Source organism: Labrus mixtus, chromosome 10, assembly GCF_963584025.1.
Source record: "Labrus mixtus chromosome 10, fLabMix1.1, whole genome shotgun sequence".
NCBI classification, from domain to species: domain Eukaryota; kingdom Metazoa; phylum Chordata; class Actinopteri; order Labriformes; family Labridae; genus Labrus; species Labrus mixtus.
The window spans coordinates 3,602,728-3,619,713 of NC_083621.1; the positions used below are offsets into that span (position 1 = coordinate 3,602,728).

The 16,986-nt window shown below is 41.6% G+C and overlaps 1 protein-coding gene across 1 annotated transcript in view; it reads right to left on the reverse strand.

Annotated features, from left to right (window-relative positions):
- The window catches only part of fstl5 (follistatin-like 5), a 208,602-nt gene that overhangs the window by 2,585 nt on the left and 189,031 nt on the right, over positions 1–16,986 (reverse strand). The window contains exons 13-15 of the mRNA XM_061047595.1: positions 14,655–14,804; positions 8,860–8,967; positions 7,156–7,280 (exon numbers count right to left, since the gene is read on the reverse strand). Of these exons, the coding sequence (XP_060903578.1) occupies positions 7,156–7,280; positions 8,860–8,967; positions 14,655–14,804 (383 nt within the window). The remainder of the gene's footprint in view (positions 1–7,155; positions 7,281–8,859; positions 8,968–14,654; positions 14,805–16,986) is intronic.

Below are 16,986 nucleotides of genomic sequence, written 5' to 3' on the forward strand. Positions count from 1 at the left end.
ATGGATTTTTTTAGCAACACACAGTGGAGACTGGCATGATTGGACGATCCATCCACCACTTTGGTCCAGACTGAAATCTCTGGATAACTGTGGGATGGGTGGCCAAGAACATTTGCTCAGACATTCATCGCTCCAAACAGATGAAGCCTAAAGAAAATATCGTGTCCAAATGTTATCTACCAATTGACAAGAGTCAACATTTTATTAATCCCAGGAGTATTTTATTGGAAGGATTAATTGGTACACCATTTGACCAACAATGTACAGATTTGTCATTGAATATATGTCCCTTTCACAATACACAGTAATGACTTGGATGATCCTTGATGTGTCCCCATGATGAATGGAATTGAAACAATGGTAATCTTTCACCCACCTCGTATGAACATCATTTGGCTTTTTAGCTTAAATGCTAAACCTTCATCTAAATAGCCTGAGATGTAATACCAAGTTTCAAGGTTCAGGGTTGTCTTTATTCTCCCTGTGAGAGGGCAATTTGTTTTGCTGTCAGCAGTAAAATTCATACATACAGCAAGTAATCAGCATACAACATAAGAAGGACACTAAGAAGTAAAAATAAATAAATACAATAGATAAAAAACAGATGAAAAAAAGCAACACAACAAGTCGTTCAAGCATGCTAACTCGCACGCTAAGATGTCTAACATTTAACTAGCTAAACATCAGCATTAGTCTTGTGGTTGTGAAAATGACAGCTTGCAGAAACTTTCTTATCCAGAGAGAAACTAGTGCAACAGAAGGGAAGGCTAAACCGGAATTACCACCAATAGTCCAGTCCTTTAGGATACTTTAGACTGCAGGATATCTTGTAAATGCTGACTGAACATCATTTTAAACTGGTCATTCATCATGCTTTGTGTCGAACAAATCCTTTTTTTTTTTTCTTTTTTTGCAAGTTAAGAGTTTTGATGGTCTCTTGTTTTCTTAAGTTCATTAATTCTCAGGCAGCATATGGTAACGTATTAAAATAAAGCTGCACAATGCGCATATCAAGGAGAAGTCAACCTGAAAGAGAAAAATGCAAATTGATTTGTTCTGGGTAATTATAAAAGTTGTTGGACTGGCATAATGTTAAAGAAATGTTCAGGAGAGAAAAAAAACAAACCCTGAACGTTCCTTCTTGGTCCATTTAACCCTTGAACGGCTAAATTCTAATCCCTGACAATCTTTAGATCGTCAGTATAATCTTCACTTTCCCGTCTGATAAGAGTTATGGCCGTTTCACATGTGGGTCATGGATTGTGGTGAAAACGCTAAAGGACCCGGAGAATCTGTTAATGGGTCATTACATTTTAACAGCTGAACAGAGTAGACGGGGGAATATGCACACAGCTGACGGGCCTCAATTAATTGTGAATACCAGCTGATCGATGCTGACAGCCACTTAAATCTCGCCGTCATTCATCATTTTTTATGCCGTTTTAACACCGAGCTGTCTCTACCTGTGAACGAGAAAATGTCTGTTTAAAAGCCAAAGAGCACATTATCATCCCTGTGGAGGGAATCATTGATCCAGAGATCGTCGTGTTCATTGGGTCCAGTCAGAAATTAACAGGATATAATGTGAAAAGATCTTTAACATGCAGACACTGTATTGGTTCGGCCTCAGTTGTTACCCAATATGCTCGTCCATGACTTATTTTAGAATCGTATTAGTTGGTTGACATTTCCTAAATTGTTGGATTTTGTGGCCTGACAGAATTTGGGGGCCGGCTGTCTTGCATTTTGAGAAGTTCTGAGATTGGATTTCCCACCTTACTGGGGGAGCACTTTTCAATTTATGGATAAGGCTGTGTTTGTGATACAAATGAAAACCGAACCTGGCTGAAAACAGACAAATATTAATGTCCTTATTGGTCCAGCCATCTGTGGCTCCGCTGTGTTATTTTCTGTCTCCAGCTTTCTGTCGAACAATTACTCGAACTGTCAAAGAAGAAGTTGGGGCGAAACTTGTTTAAGTCGAGTGTGAGCACGTTGGACGATGCTGCAAACTGAGGCGTGAGATAAAGAAAATGACAAAAGAAAAGTGTCTTTCAAGCTTAAGGCATGTCAAAGATAACACTTTATTTAATATATAAATATGCTTGGTTTTTTTTTACAGGCATTGTTTAAATTACATTGTCAACAGTCTGACAGCTTTGGAGTCTGTTCAGCATTAACAATGGGCTTTGGGACAATCCACTGCAGTCATGAGTAGGCAAATCAGTCACAGTGAACAATATTCGATGTAGCAAAAGAAAGGGCGGGGGGAATGCAAATCCATTCAGGGGGGGGTAAGACGCTGTGAGAGCAGAGGTGCAGGTGTGCAAGTGTGTGTATGTGCATGCATGCAGATGTCAGCGTTGGAAAGAGTGTGAGTAGATAAAAGAATGAAGAAAATGGAGGGGAAGTAAGATGAGTAGATTTGCAGATGAATCAATTGGGGGTTAAGTGTCTTGCCCAAGAACACATCGGACATGTTGCTGCAGGAGCTGGGGATCAAACCCTCGACCTTCCTGGTTGAGAGACGACCGACTCTACCAGCTGAGCCACAGCTGCCCCATGCCCTCTTGGTTGCAAAAGGATAATCATAATAAAAATGATATAGTTATTTCACTATAAATCCTGCTTTTCATCTCTTAAAAAACTACAACTATTATCACTATTCTCAAATGCTAATTGGTTTTCGGGGAAGAAAAGGACGTTTTGCATTGTGGCTCTTGCAAAAGTATATACATATATATATTTTAATGTGGCTCTTGAGTTGGGTAAGGTTGAGTAGCACAGTCTATAGACTGAATAAACACAGATTTGATCCACCTTCTCATCTAATGGTTAGGTAACTTGAGGTCTTAACTTCCATGTCAAACCTACTTAATGTGCTTCATGTGATTTATCTGTGTCATATGATTCAAATCAAAGGCGGATCTCTGACACGTTACAGAATGGGTCTTGATCTTAATCTGTCAGACCTATTTAACTCATTTGACTTAAGGAAAAGTGATTTTTAAAATGTACAGCACAGTTCCAACCTGAACAAGCCGCCTGTCAAACACTGTTGGATTGTTTTGCTTTTGGGATGCATTCAGTAATCGTTCCTGTGATGACAGATCAATGAGTGGTGAGCACACGCTGTGATGGATCGCTAACCTGCCCGAGAGCTTAAAGGTCAAGGGTGCATTTATCCTGCAATCAAAAATATGACTTTCACCAACAGAGAGATGAAATGTTTTCATGTTTGATCAATTAATAATCAGACGTTGTTTGGCGTCGCTGTGATGTGAACACAGCTGGGCTGTTTCTTTGGCAGACCCAGAAACGCTCTCAGCCAAAATGACAGCTGCTGTTTGTCATTTGTACCGATGATTAATGCATTAAAGATTCTCCCTGCCTCTGCACAGCGGGGGATGTGTTCAAATAAAGATGCACTTCACAATTTATCATCCACATCTTCATGTCAATGTCTCCAGGAAATAAAGAAACGAGTGGGTCCCAGCCCTTTGCTCTGCGGTTCAGTGGAAGATCCTTAGGGCAAATTCATGAACAGGAAACAGATCATTGAATGCTGCGCAGTAAAAGATATATAACACAGGAATTCTTGTTCACCCTTCCTCCAGTGCAAAAAACATCAAATCAACATCTCGCTCCGCTTGTTTTGCCAAAAGGCAGTCTGGCAGAGTACTGACGATGTGGGAAGAAATAAGAAATAAGAGCTTAGTTCTGCTGACGCGTCGACTCTCCTGACTGTAAGTCGATGGTTTTAATGAACGACGGCCCCCAGAAGTTCCTGCCTGCCTTCGAGTTGCTGCTGAGGGAATCCCCAGTCATGAAACAATCCCGGGAAGTCGCTGAATATATGTCCACTCCTCAACACACTGCTCATGTTGCTAAATTGACTAATCAATGGCGCTCTCCTGCCAGCAGACGAACGACCGAGCGGGTACCGGATCAAAAAAAATAAATCAGAGGCACAAGGCAGTAGTTAATTTTAAACTTTTCCAAATATTTTTGGTATAAACAACAGTCGAGGTAATAAAAAAAACATCCAGGCTCTGTGTGTGCTTCAACTGTTCACTGATACACAAACTGGCAGATATACAGAGGACTTCTTCACAACACTGGCACCAGGCCATGAGTTTGTGACAAGACTACAAGGGACGCCAACCGAGTCTCAGCGTGATTCTTCCATCTGCTCTCGGTAAAATGTAGTAAATCAAATTATTAATGAAGTCCAAATCCGTCTGTAACAAGAAAGAAGGATGATGAAGAAGGACAAGATCTGAAAAAAAGTACGCTAACATTTTTATTTAAGGTCTCAATATTCACCATTAACTAGCTGCTTATTAGCATGCTAATTAGTAGCATACTGGTTTATTAAGCGCTTATTAGTGCCTCATACATCACCAAAGTCTAAAGGTAATAGGTTATAACTTAAAGAGTTTCCTCTCCTAATCACTGCTTATTGATAGTAAGTCAGGAAGTTGTTCAACATGAATTATGTTCTTATGCTTTGATTAGTCTGGTCCTTATAAGTTAGAAGTAAGCAAAGCAAATTGAGATCAGAATCAGAATCTGGGTTTATTGCCAAGTACATTTACACATACAAGGAATTTGACTTGGTGTATTGGTGCTAAACAATTAACAGGGAAATAAAGCAGAACTAGCAACAACTTAAATAATACAGTATAAGAAGCTATTAAAATATATAAAATTGAATTTAAAAATGTATGAAATAAAGATAAAAAACACAAAATGTACAAAAGGTGCAATGTAGGAGCTGTGCAGTGGACTATGAGATCATAATTCATGTTCAACAACTTCCTGACTTACTATCAATAAGCAGTGATTAGGAGAGGAAACTCTTTGAAACTGACCTATGACTACTGTTTTGTGTTTCTGAAATAAGACTCATGATAAACATAATGATAGCCAAACTCACAACATAGACTGTAAAACATAGACATGGTCACCATTTGGTTTTTGAAGCCGAAGGATGTAGGAAACACTATCTCCACCTCACTTCAGTCGGGGGAACAGGCAAAGAGGTGGAGCTGACTCTCTTGGCTAACAGCTACAATGCACACACCTGTCAATCAACTCTGCCACGCCCCTTATGATGCAAACAAATTCCTAACTGTTAGCCTTAATGTCATCAAAACAGATGAGTTATAAAATAAGCTTTTTTGAAGCTATCACTCTTCATCTCAGGGGATTTATCATGGGCACTTTCCAGTTTTTCCATTGCTGCAACACCTGTTGGTTTGACTGATAACTGGTCTCATATCTGGCAAACCGAGGGGCGTCCAAAACGGCCATGTGTGGGGGAGCCTTAAAAGCGCCTAACCTTCTCTGGTCCAAACAAATCCAGAGCATTCAGGAGCAGAATCTAAAGTTAGAAGGAGGACATACTAGCTGCTGCATTGTTGTCAGAGAAGCCAGCACTTCAACATAGCATGTTTCCTTAATGTCTGATCATATAGTAAGATACCTTTATCATTTCACTCTGTAGATATCTTACTGATTGGACAGGAAAATTGTCTTTGATTTTCTTTGAAAAATTGATTTTAAATAGTAGCTACCCAGTTACAGATGACATAAAGTAGTACAATCAGTGACTGAAGATCTCATCCACAGTGGTATTTTAAAAGGCCTGCTCAAAGATTTGGAGCTACACAAAGACAAAGCATTTTAACATTTGAAGGACAAGAAGAAGAATACTGAGGCACCACACAACACGTTTTCAACCGTTTGCTATGTGAAGGTATTTGTTCAGGTATCGTGTTTCACATTTCAGCCGTCTAAACATTAAACAAGAAGATGAGGAAGCTGCAGAAAAGTACAGAGAGCTAATTTTAAAAGCATCAAAATGATGAGCAACCTGTAGGTAAAGACTGCAATTTTCTAACACAAGATTGCAAAAAAAGAAAATGTGGCCACACTTTCCTGCAATCTTCCTCACAGGTCCCAAAGGATCTAATTACAGCTGTGCCAGCATCCCCCGACCAATACACAAACACAAACACACACACACATACATACACACACACGCTGGCCTGCCTTCCCCTCCTCTCCAGGAGACCGTTAACATCCTCAAATCCTCCAGACCTCCTGCGTGTTTCTGGCCTCTCCATGACATTAGTCAAGCGTTTGGGACCAGCTTTTCTCAGTCCACCGTAAGCCTGACTCTGACATCGCTCATGATTTATAAAATCCACAGCAGCGCGTTTCAGCTCTCTCTGCATTCAGTGTGTGCGTTTGCTCTATGATGAACCGAAATGATAAAAGATGGAAAGGTGCCAACTGTCTTCATGTGGCCAACGTGTTCAAAGCTTTGTGCAGGATTCTTTTTTTTTATCTTGGGGAAACAAAATGAAAAAAAAGTAATCAGCCTTTTAATGTTCGAATGTCTTGTGTCGTTCTAGTTTAAAGGCTTTATATGAGATTTTTCACACTTAAATATAATATAAATCAAGTATATCCTCTGAAAATAACTCTGTGAGTCATGACTGTCTACAATGGGTGTAACACCCGAGTCCCACTGTCTGTGATGTTTTCAGAGTTTTCAGAGTCCTGTCTTCACTTTGTTTACATCGCCCGGCCGGCCGGCTGACTCCTCCCCTCGTGTATAAAAGTTGTTTAGTTGAGGGACTAGAGAAAAGAAGAATAACATACTGTACTCACTGCTTAACTGTGTTTCTAGATCACACTCATTTCAGGTAAATTTACATGCAGTGTGAAGATGGAGGATATAGAGGATGCATGTGTGCCCAGCTCTGTTCATTATACTGATGTTTTTCCAACCTTTTAATTAACATTGTTTTTTATTGCAATATTTGTTTTTATATTTCTTTCCCTGCTGGCCAAATAACAAGGCTAATCTTTAGATAATTAGACAATCATCAAAGGTTGTTATAAAGTCAGATATGAAGAGTTGATTCAACAGCGAAAGAGAAAAGGGTTTATTTTCTTCATCATGTTCAATCTCTCTCTAAAAAAACCCCTCCATGCCAGCGTTACCAGACATGCTCACCCTCCAACATCATTACTGTAGTATTGAGCCCAACAGACAAAAAGTGGATAAAACACCAGTGGGGTTGGATTTTAAATTGCAAATCAATTTGCATTAGGCGCATTCTTGGATCACACCGGACCTACCTGATGTGGTTAATGATGAGGCTGGAGGCAGGGATGAAGAAGTCGTCCACTCGGTCGAAGCGTCTGCCGATGGGCTGCGTGTGCACCGTGTGGTGGGAGACTCTTCCACTGGCCTGATTGATCACCTGGTGAATGCCAGCGGAGGGAAGAGGTGGGTGTTAAAGACGGGTGGGATGAATACACTCTGCTCCTCATTTAAGTTTATCACTCATACTTATCTGTAGCTTGAAACCAGGAGGGAGTGATACCTGTGATATTTACTCATATTATTCCATAAAGCAGGATACACTGGAATAAATCACTAAATAAGAACGCTATCTTTTGTATCTCAGCTTTAGGTGCATCGATTGGGAAAACAACCCCTCCAGTTTTTTTTTTTGCCTTCTTGCTGAGATGTTGGAGCTTCACAGTGGGAGGTGATGTGTGCTGCTGTCACTGGGTGTCGAAAATAAAGAGTGGTGCATGCATGAGAGCAGGCAGACAAGCGCTCGTGTGTAGGCAGGGTTTTTTGCTTTGATTGTGCCACAATGCACAAAGAAAATTGCCTCACGAGAAACCTCGCATTATGAGTTTCTGTGCAGGCGATGACAGGCAGGATTTTTAAAGCTACACGGGAAAATCACCTCGAGCTGACTCAGGCGGATTCTCAGAGGAAACAACAGATAAATAAATACATTATTATTATTACGCCTCTGTTGTTTCTGTCTGTGTCACAGTCACATGCAGTCCGGTCATTACAACATGTTGCTGCTGAAAGTGACCTTGAAGGACCGGCCTTCCATCCTTCATCAAAGTTAACCATGAAGGAACACTTTTCAATGTCCTGCCAAACAAACATTTTCAGACAATGTTTAAAGAAGCTATGATTCCTTGTAGTTCAAATATAATGGGGGGTGAATGCATTTTTGGATGGATACATTAATTTATTTTACTTTTAAATTAATCTGACTAAAAACATTAAGAATCCGCCATTTATCATCTTATTCAGTGTTTTAATTTTAATTCAAATCAGCCGGAGGTTTGAGCCAAAACACTAGAAAAAGTCTCACTTTCCAAATCCACACACCACGCTGTAAGTGACTTTTAATTACCCCTCATCAGACCAGACAAACACACCAACAATTAGAAAGCCGTCAGAGGCTGCAGTGATGAATGCCACGTCGATGTCATAACACGGGAAAAGAGGTGGAGGAAAAGTGTGAGAGTTGTACAGCCTTCCCATGATAGTGATTAAAATCATATTTAGAATGAACTGTACGTGTTGCTATGGCAATGACTTTATACAACTTTACACACAGCATAAGCTATTATTAGCATAATAAGCTAAGTAGCTAATAAATAAATGACTGTCCTGATTACAAAGTTCGTTGTGAGGAAAGGCAGTCGAAATGTAAAGGTCTAGGCACTCTGATGCAGTGTAGAAGTATAGAGTCGAAACACATAGACACATCTCTGTTTAATGAATACATGCTCAGGATTCGTTCTTATGACGCTTCCTTTTTACTAGACCCAAGTACAAGTGCAACACAAACACAAACACACACGCATGCACCGCCTCTCAGGTAACGACTAAATTCAAATACTGTGCAGAGATCTGCATCTTTGTTTGTCTCATTCTCCGTCCTTCTTCCAATTCAAAGGAATGAAACTCAGCAGAGAAATAAATCACATTAGAGTGCAACAAACAGTGAGCTGTGGCCTTACCTGAAGAGTGGGGAAGTTTTTCTCCATGTCTCCCCAGCTGAGCAGCCACACCTGGTCGTGAGATTTATCATAGTGAAGCTTCACCGGATAAGGGTCTGTGCTGACCGTCTGGAGGGGGACACACACACACAAACAAAACAGAGTTTTTAAACGACCGCTGGGGCCACAGAATCCCAATTCATGGCAATCAACTTTGAAAAAAAAGATCCCTTTTTGGAATGTTCTCCTGCAGACTAATGCGTCTTGCCGTCGACAGGAGCAAGTGTTCTCTTAACAAGGCGGATTGGAAGGTGTGTGCCAGGTGTATTTGGTGTCGAGCTGCATTTCAAATCAAGTGGTGACAGACACAATTGCTTCACCACACTGAGGTAATTGCTTTCAGTCTTTATCCATTATTTGACACCGCTGCAATATTCCAGGGCAGAACAATAGACGATGTGGCATGTGACAGGAAAGCGCTCCTCATGCATTATGTCCACCTGAGTGCAGAGAGACAGGCGGCTCAAAGGGAATAGGGAACGCACCATGGGAGAAGAAGAATGCATGCAGCAGCTGCCTACACCTTCAACAGCAGCAAAAAGAAAAAGCAATCTTTTCCCTCAGAAAATTATTGCAACTGCGCTTTCCCCTACAAACCTCTCTGACTGGAGCTTACCTCTTACATATCTGTTGTGCTTTATAGCCCCTAATAGTGTTGTTTACCGTGGTAAAATATATATTGTTTCACCGAGAGCGCAAACAGCTCCTGAGAGGTTTTATTGCAAATAAGACAGGGGGGGTATCTGTTGAATCCTAACTAATCTCCGCTCATGTAGTCATGAGAGAAAACAGGTGTTCGGATTGTTTTTTTCCCCTCTTGACTAACAACTTCTTCCTAGCCGCGGTAGATTATCCAGATCCTCATCCAATATGCTCGCATCAACGCTAGCGCCGACTGTGAATCCGTCAGAGATCAAGCGAGGAAAACATCACAGCAGCTTCAAACATTTATCCCTGTTTACTTGGCGATTAATCGGTTTTAACAAGCTGAATACAATCTGCTCATTAAAAAAAGTCTTCAGCGAGGGTTTAATTGGTTACACATTTAAAAAATACAATTCGTTCATTATTATAACTTTATGCATGTCGATCATTTTAATGATTCAATCAGAATATTGAAAGCGGGGGAACTTAAAACGGCAGAACTCGAGTCTGTTTTACTATTCAAGAGGAGCGACGGGTTCAGGTGGTTAATTAACAACTTCTAATTTAATGCAATGAAGCTAAACCTCCAGGCGACTGAATAATGAGCTTGTGACAGTCTCTAGGACACCAACCTGCTTACCGGCATCCCTGAGAGGCTCACGAGCTGTAAACAGCCATCAGGGTGTCCAAAACATCTGCAGGGATCTCGGATTAACCTGACACGACCAAAAAAACCCACTGACACCGATGATTTAACTTCAATGCTGCAGACTGGAAATGAGCTGAATGTTGTCACTCAGACACGTGCTGCCTTGCATAAAATAAACGGTGCTGCAAAAAATGGCAGAGTGAGTGATCTGTAAGGTAAACGGCATGGGGCTGGTTGCCATGTTACAATTTCTATGAATGGGGTTGCAGAAGGTTACAGTCTCCATGAAGAGGTGGGTCACAGGGGTTATTTGGCACACCACATCAGTGTGGCGGTTAAGTGTAGGTCTTGACTGCTGCAGTGTGTATGAAACAGGTTGGGGTCAGAGGTGAGCAGATGAGCTGAAGGTGAGAAAAAATGGATCTGAAAGCTGAATAAGCTGCACTTGAGATGGTCAGAGTAAGAGGGGAGGGCAGGGGGGATACACACTGCAAAGGCTGAAGCCAAGCAACACAAAAGACATTTTACTGGGCTTTCACACTTGCAGGAAGCTCCAGATATTTCCAGGAGGAGCGGTATATGTGTGAACGCAAACAGCCACATTTTTCACTTGGACTCCACCCGGAATTTTTCCTGCCAGCCCCCTTAGTATTTTTGTGTGCGAGTGATCCTATGTGAGAGCGCAGCAGGATATTATCAGGGGAATCCACTCGAGCCAATGGGAGAAGGGAGGGATGTTTATATACTGTGACTGCTGTTCCATGATTCATAGAGTGTATGAACGCGACCGCTACGATCTCCATGCACGTAATTAAACAGCTGCATGAAGTTTTCTGTTCTCCAGTGTGTTGTTCTCCGCTCTTTTGTTGACATTGTGATTCCGCAGACGCACACATTACATTGACTTAAAGGGATACTTCACCCATTTGCATTAATCTTTGTATCATTAGAAACCTGGTAGTATTTTTGAATGGTCGTGCATCCCGCCCTCATTTTCCCCTGAGATGGGAAATCTTTGTATTTCTGAGTCTGAAAAGGAGCTCTTCCAGTGACGCAAAGATTTTGCGTCACTGGAAGCTGTTGCGGTTAGCGGGGTGAAACTACAACGCAGGGGAAACTACAACGCTAGTTCCTCTGAAGCTACAGACCAATCACAGATCAGTGGGTGGGACCTCACTCCCAGAATCGAAACTTAACGTCCGCCATATTGCTTGGAAGCTATGCTAACAGGCTCATACCATCTATATAATATTCTCATCATAGCATCGTGTAGCCGTCTGGGTTGCTCTGTCCCCTATTCCCGCGTCGTTTTTTTACGTCTCATCTAACCTCAGGAGATTTCCCCCCCCCCCCCCCCAGTCTCCAGCTGTGATGTTCTTATGTGAACAGCCAGGTCAGGAGAATCTCCTTAGCAGGAGTGCATTATGTGAAACTGGCTTTACATATGTTTTTTGTATGAGTTTGAATGCACCCAGACCTTGTTATCAAATCTAATATGGTTTAGCTTTACACATCTGCAACTGACTCCAACTGTGCAAATGAATTATGATGTGAACCCAGCTTTCTGTAGCCGCGCAGAAACAGGTTCTGAGTGGCAGCCTGATTAATTTCCACATCCTGTAGCTGCAAACTGAAACTGAGACGAGCATGACAAGTTCAGAAATGTTGATTAAATTTGTCTGACACATTTGAATAACAGGAGAAGACTTATGCACACTTCTTAGTTTGACATCTTATTTTTCCAAACACTGCAGGTCCTGAAGACGACCTGATAAGAAGTTGATTCACTTATATCATGACATGATATTCATTAAGATTCCCCAACTGAAATCGATGTGACACAATCAGTTGTTCTTCTCCAGATATGTCATCACTTTGTTGCTGGATGGCTAAACAGACTCCTTTTAAAAGACAGGTGGAATACCTGTCTTTTAAAAGGAGTCTGTTTAGCCATGTCTACCTGACAGCAGCTTGAAGGGAACAATATGCAAGGAAATTAGTTACATCTGATATTGTTGTTGGTGTGCTGTTTAAGCTGGTAAAACATGAGGACCTACGTTGTTCTTTACTCCAAGAAAAAATACAAATTGGATCCAGCGTTTCAGTTTGATATTTCTTAAAACATAACCGAAGCATGTTGTGATCTAAGGCCCCGTGTCCACCTAGCGCTTTTGGGATCTTCCATCTTATTTTTGTGATTGCAGCAGCAAATGTGAGTGCGGCCGCTCCGAGCACTTTAAGTTGAAGATCTTTCAACTTTTCAGAAAGGTACTGTTTACGTAACCGACGCTCAAAATGTAAGATATTCACGGTATTTTTACCTCCTACGGATCGTGTGTTGTATCCACATCGTCTTTGCTCCGTGTCTGCTGGGGTCATAATGATCTCAAATATAAAACATGCAATATATAGCTACGTTGTTACCGATGCAGCACATGAAGATAGATTGATGATATCTGGGCACACAAATCTGATCTGATCACCTCAAAATAACAGTGATCAAAGCCTGATTACTGAGTTGCTGACTTTGAGTGTCTGACTGAGTCTCTGATCACCTGTGGAGAGCAGGTATAAAGTTTACATCAAACTAGGGCTGACCCCATATAGCCGAGTACTGGACGATTCGTTTATCAGAGCCTCAGTCGACTGCCAGTCTCACAGTCGAGCACAAGGATCATTCCACTCCAGCTATATGGGGCTGTTTGATGTCTAATTTCACAAATATATGTGTCTTTTCTCCAAATAATTAATGACTCATAGCCTCTCATCGTATAAATATCACCTTATTAATACCCTTAATGCAGCTCTGAAAACCACTCGTTATTTAAATCAATCTCCTTAATGTTCATGAAGAAATCCCCTGAAGTATAAAAGAAACCAGCGGATCCCTGGTTGGAGAATTTCATTGGCTACACGAAATGTCAGTCATTGGCATAGTTGTGTGGAATTGGCCGTCAGAACAGGGGGAGGGGCCTCTTTTCAACAAGGGCTCTCTCATTGGCTGCTATACGCTGCTATCTCGTGTCATGAAAAGGTCAGCGGAAGAGCAGAGTTTTTTTTTCCAGTTCCTTGAATCTTTATGGATCTAACATGTTTGGGTTAACTCTTTGAACCCCCCCCCCCCTGAGTTTTCCCAGTAGACATCACTCCTCTGTAGGGAGAATAAAAATGGCAGATCTGCGCAAAAGTTTTGTTCTAGTCTGGGGGTGGAGTCCATGGGTGGAGATACCAGGGGAGGGGAGGGGATGTTTTTTTTCCCAGAATCCCACTGTGACATCACAAGGAGAGCAAATTTGAAACGGAGCATTTTTCTCTGTGTTGTAAGACTTATGCAGACCACAAACAAAGGACTGGATGGTTTATTTCACATGTTGTGGGTCAGTAGACACTCAGGTTACCCAAATACATGTTCGAGGATTTTTTACAATACGTCCCCTTTAATTGGGGAGACTCAGTTTGGTGGATTATTATGATCAGGAGAGTTCAGTAAATCTTTAAATGGTAAATTAAAAGATGCTGTTTGTTTGTTTGTTTGTTTGACCCACACACACACTGGGCCGTCATTGTGATGTCACATTAATGCAGATATAATGAGTTAGAAAAACAATGTCCTGTCACAGAATAAATTGTTATTCCAAGATTAGAAGACAAATAGTTTACTGAGAATGTGGATCAATAAGCGCAAAAAACAACAAAACTTTTGACTGTCAGTCGACTATAGGAAAATCTGACTATGTAAATTCTTACTCGAGGACAGGCCTACATCCAACCAGCCGTACGTGCAGCCTCCTATCTGTTTCTGAAGCGCAACAAGGCTGCTATCTGCACACACCCTGCACTCATTCTGGTGTCATAGACGTACCTCTACATTATTAATCAAGTCGAGTATTTCAAGTCAGTTTGCACCAGATGTTTCCCCGAGAAAGTCTGCAGAAAGTTCTCATGCAGTTTTGGTGAAAGTGGAGAGCTTCTAGTCCAATGCTCTCACATAATTGAGTTTCTGGATGAAGGACGATGTATTGTATCAAACAGCACCCAGAGTGGAAGGGGACGATTTAATGAAAAAAAAAAAAAAAAGTCTCCTTCATTCAACAAAATCGATCACAGAAAATACCCATGTGAAGAAATGATTTATCGAGGGTTTTAGTGAAAAAAACTATGTGGGAACATTTTTTTTTCTTCCCCCCGGTACAACAGTTTGACAACACAAGACGGAGAGCAGGAGGAGAAACCGCTCTCTCTCCTCTGACAACCTTGAGTTTGTCTTTCTGGCAACAGATGGAGGAAAGATTTCCAGTTCTCCGAGAAGAACTTTTATGACTGTACAAAATCTGAGAGATTATTTATTTCCCCCGCCTTGCTCTGTGTAAAATTAAACCTCCCATCCCAGGACATATTGTTGTTGTGCTGCTGGCAAATTGGACATGAACCTGTTTTTTTTCCAATTTAGCCTGAAGCCTACCTGGACGGCCTTCTGAGACTGGATGTCGACTATGAGCACTCGGTCCAAGGTCGGCTGTGTCACATAAATAAACTTGTCCTTGACGTTGACCGCTGATGACCACACACACCTCTGCACCTCCTCTCCCGGCGAGGTGGGGCACACCTCCTCCTAGAGAAAAAAAAAAAACACACATTCACCGTTTACTAATGATTTTTCATATCACAGGAAAAAAAAACATGTCATTAAAAATCAATTAACTTCATCCAGTTGTTAGCCTGTGTTGTTTACTCCTTAAGCTCTTATCACCTATGCTGATGTGAGTCGTGTTATCTTGGCAAACGTGACGAGATAAATGAGCTTTGCAAGGTCCTGAAAAAATCCTCTGATCGCTCCTATTTGTCCACACATAATCCTGCAGAACAAAGCCTGCAGATGCTGTGAGGCTGTTCCGCTTCCAGACTTGGCTTCTCTCCCCTTCCTCCCCGGCCAACAGAAATCTCCACCAGCCTCCTCTCTCTCTCTCTCTCTCTCTCGAGTTTTACCTCCCCTTCTCGCCCCCCTTTTCACCAGCCGTCCAAACCTCCGAGCTCTGCCCAGTCATCTGTTCCAAACTCGGAGGGACGATTTAGGGAGCTGCAGCAGAGCCGGGGAAGGATGAATGAAGGGCTTTCGGCATGGCAGGATGAACTCTTTCTCCCATATTTACAACCGCAGAGGAAAGCACATGACAGGCGGCGTCCCACAGGTCAACTCCTCTCACTTAAACGTTTTTTTTTTTTTTTTTAAATGTATGAACTTCAGTGAACTCTTATCAGGGAGGAGGGGGAGGTGCAGCGTCCCTGACAGAATTGATCTCATCTTGAGTTCAAACCCCCGACTCCTCCTGTCCCTTTTGTAATTCATCCCCGCAGACAAAGAAGGTTAATTTGGTCAGACATGAGAGAATAAAAATCTTGTGAAAATGTTGTTTCATGATGCGACGAGCCAAAACAGCGACACTGCTCCGGCTTTTTTTTTTTTTTGGCTTCTTATTAAAGTTGTTTTATTCTTTGAAGCTGTTATGTAATTTGTTGTCCAGTTGTAGCACCATCTGTCTGTTGTTTGGATCCAACAACAGGTTCGGGGAAAGAAAGTTTATAATGCCTCCACTTTGGTGAAGTAATCATTGAGTCATCAGAGGTGAACCCTGCGGGACCCCTGCAGACCCACTCTGAGGTCATTTTGTGCTACAGGGCTGTAAATAATCCCACTTGTTACACCTCTAGGAGGTGAGAAATCGAACATTTGATGCCCGGCAGAGGGTGTGAATGGAGGCGGCTGTAACCCTTCCAATGTTTATGTGTTGCATATGTCGGTACACACGTGGGCGCATTGCATGTATACGATTTATGGACTTTATCTGACTTTGTCTTAAGACTGCAGATGTGCTTTTTTAGCCCCCTTTGTTATGGAAATGTCCACGATCTCCAGAGCTGTATATATTTTTCATGCATCCAATAAAACCCATTACTGCATAGGACATTATGCAGCACTGGAATCGTGCCAGAAACACTACAGTACAATATGATACTGTATCTCTTCAGAGGGAGGTGTAAAAAATATACTACAGCAAAATAAAACTTTAAAGGGAATTGTACTCGTTTCACTCCTGAATATTGCTGGTGACATTTAAAGAGCTATGTGGAGATATATGAAGGCTCTGATATCCCCCCCCCACCCCCCAGTTAAGCCACTGTGTGATTTGTAGTGCTAATATATGTGTGACACATCATCAGGCATCTGTGGGGACAGAAAAAAAAAACAGCAGCAGACAGTGAATCTGCAACATCCAAAGTGTCAAATAGAAGGAAAAAAGCAACATCTACTTCTATTTCTCAAGGTGTTTTTCTTTTTCCAAGGTCTCACTCCAAACTGCGACAAACTCCTCAAGTTGTAGATAAGTGGAACCTCATCATGTAACATTTTGATAAACTGAATCACTGCGCATTAAGGGAAAGTACATCTCCTACACACAGGGCTCGTTTTCTTTCATATTTTCACCCTGATGTTTTCAATAAAGTGCAGTTAAGTCTAACTAGATCCCCCCCCCCCTTACATCCAGAAGTTGAATTTCCTGCCGTGTGTGTATATACAAACATGTTGATCATCTGAGATCCTCTCTGAATGACTAAAAGCTCAGAAAATGCTTCTGGTGATGGAAAGTGAAGTGAAAAATGGAGACGAAGTGCAAATGAGCTGTTGATTATCATGTGCCAAAGTCCCTTCAGGCAAAGAAGAAAACAGCACGGAAATATGCAGCTGCTTGTTTACAAGTGGTATCTTGATGGTTTTTTTTTTTAAATCTAGTTTT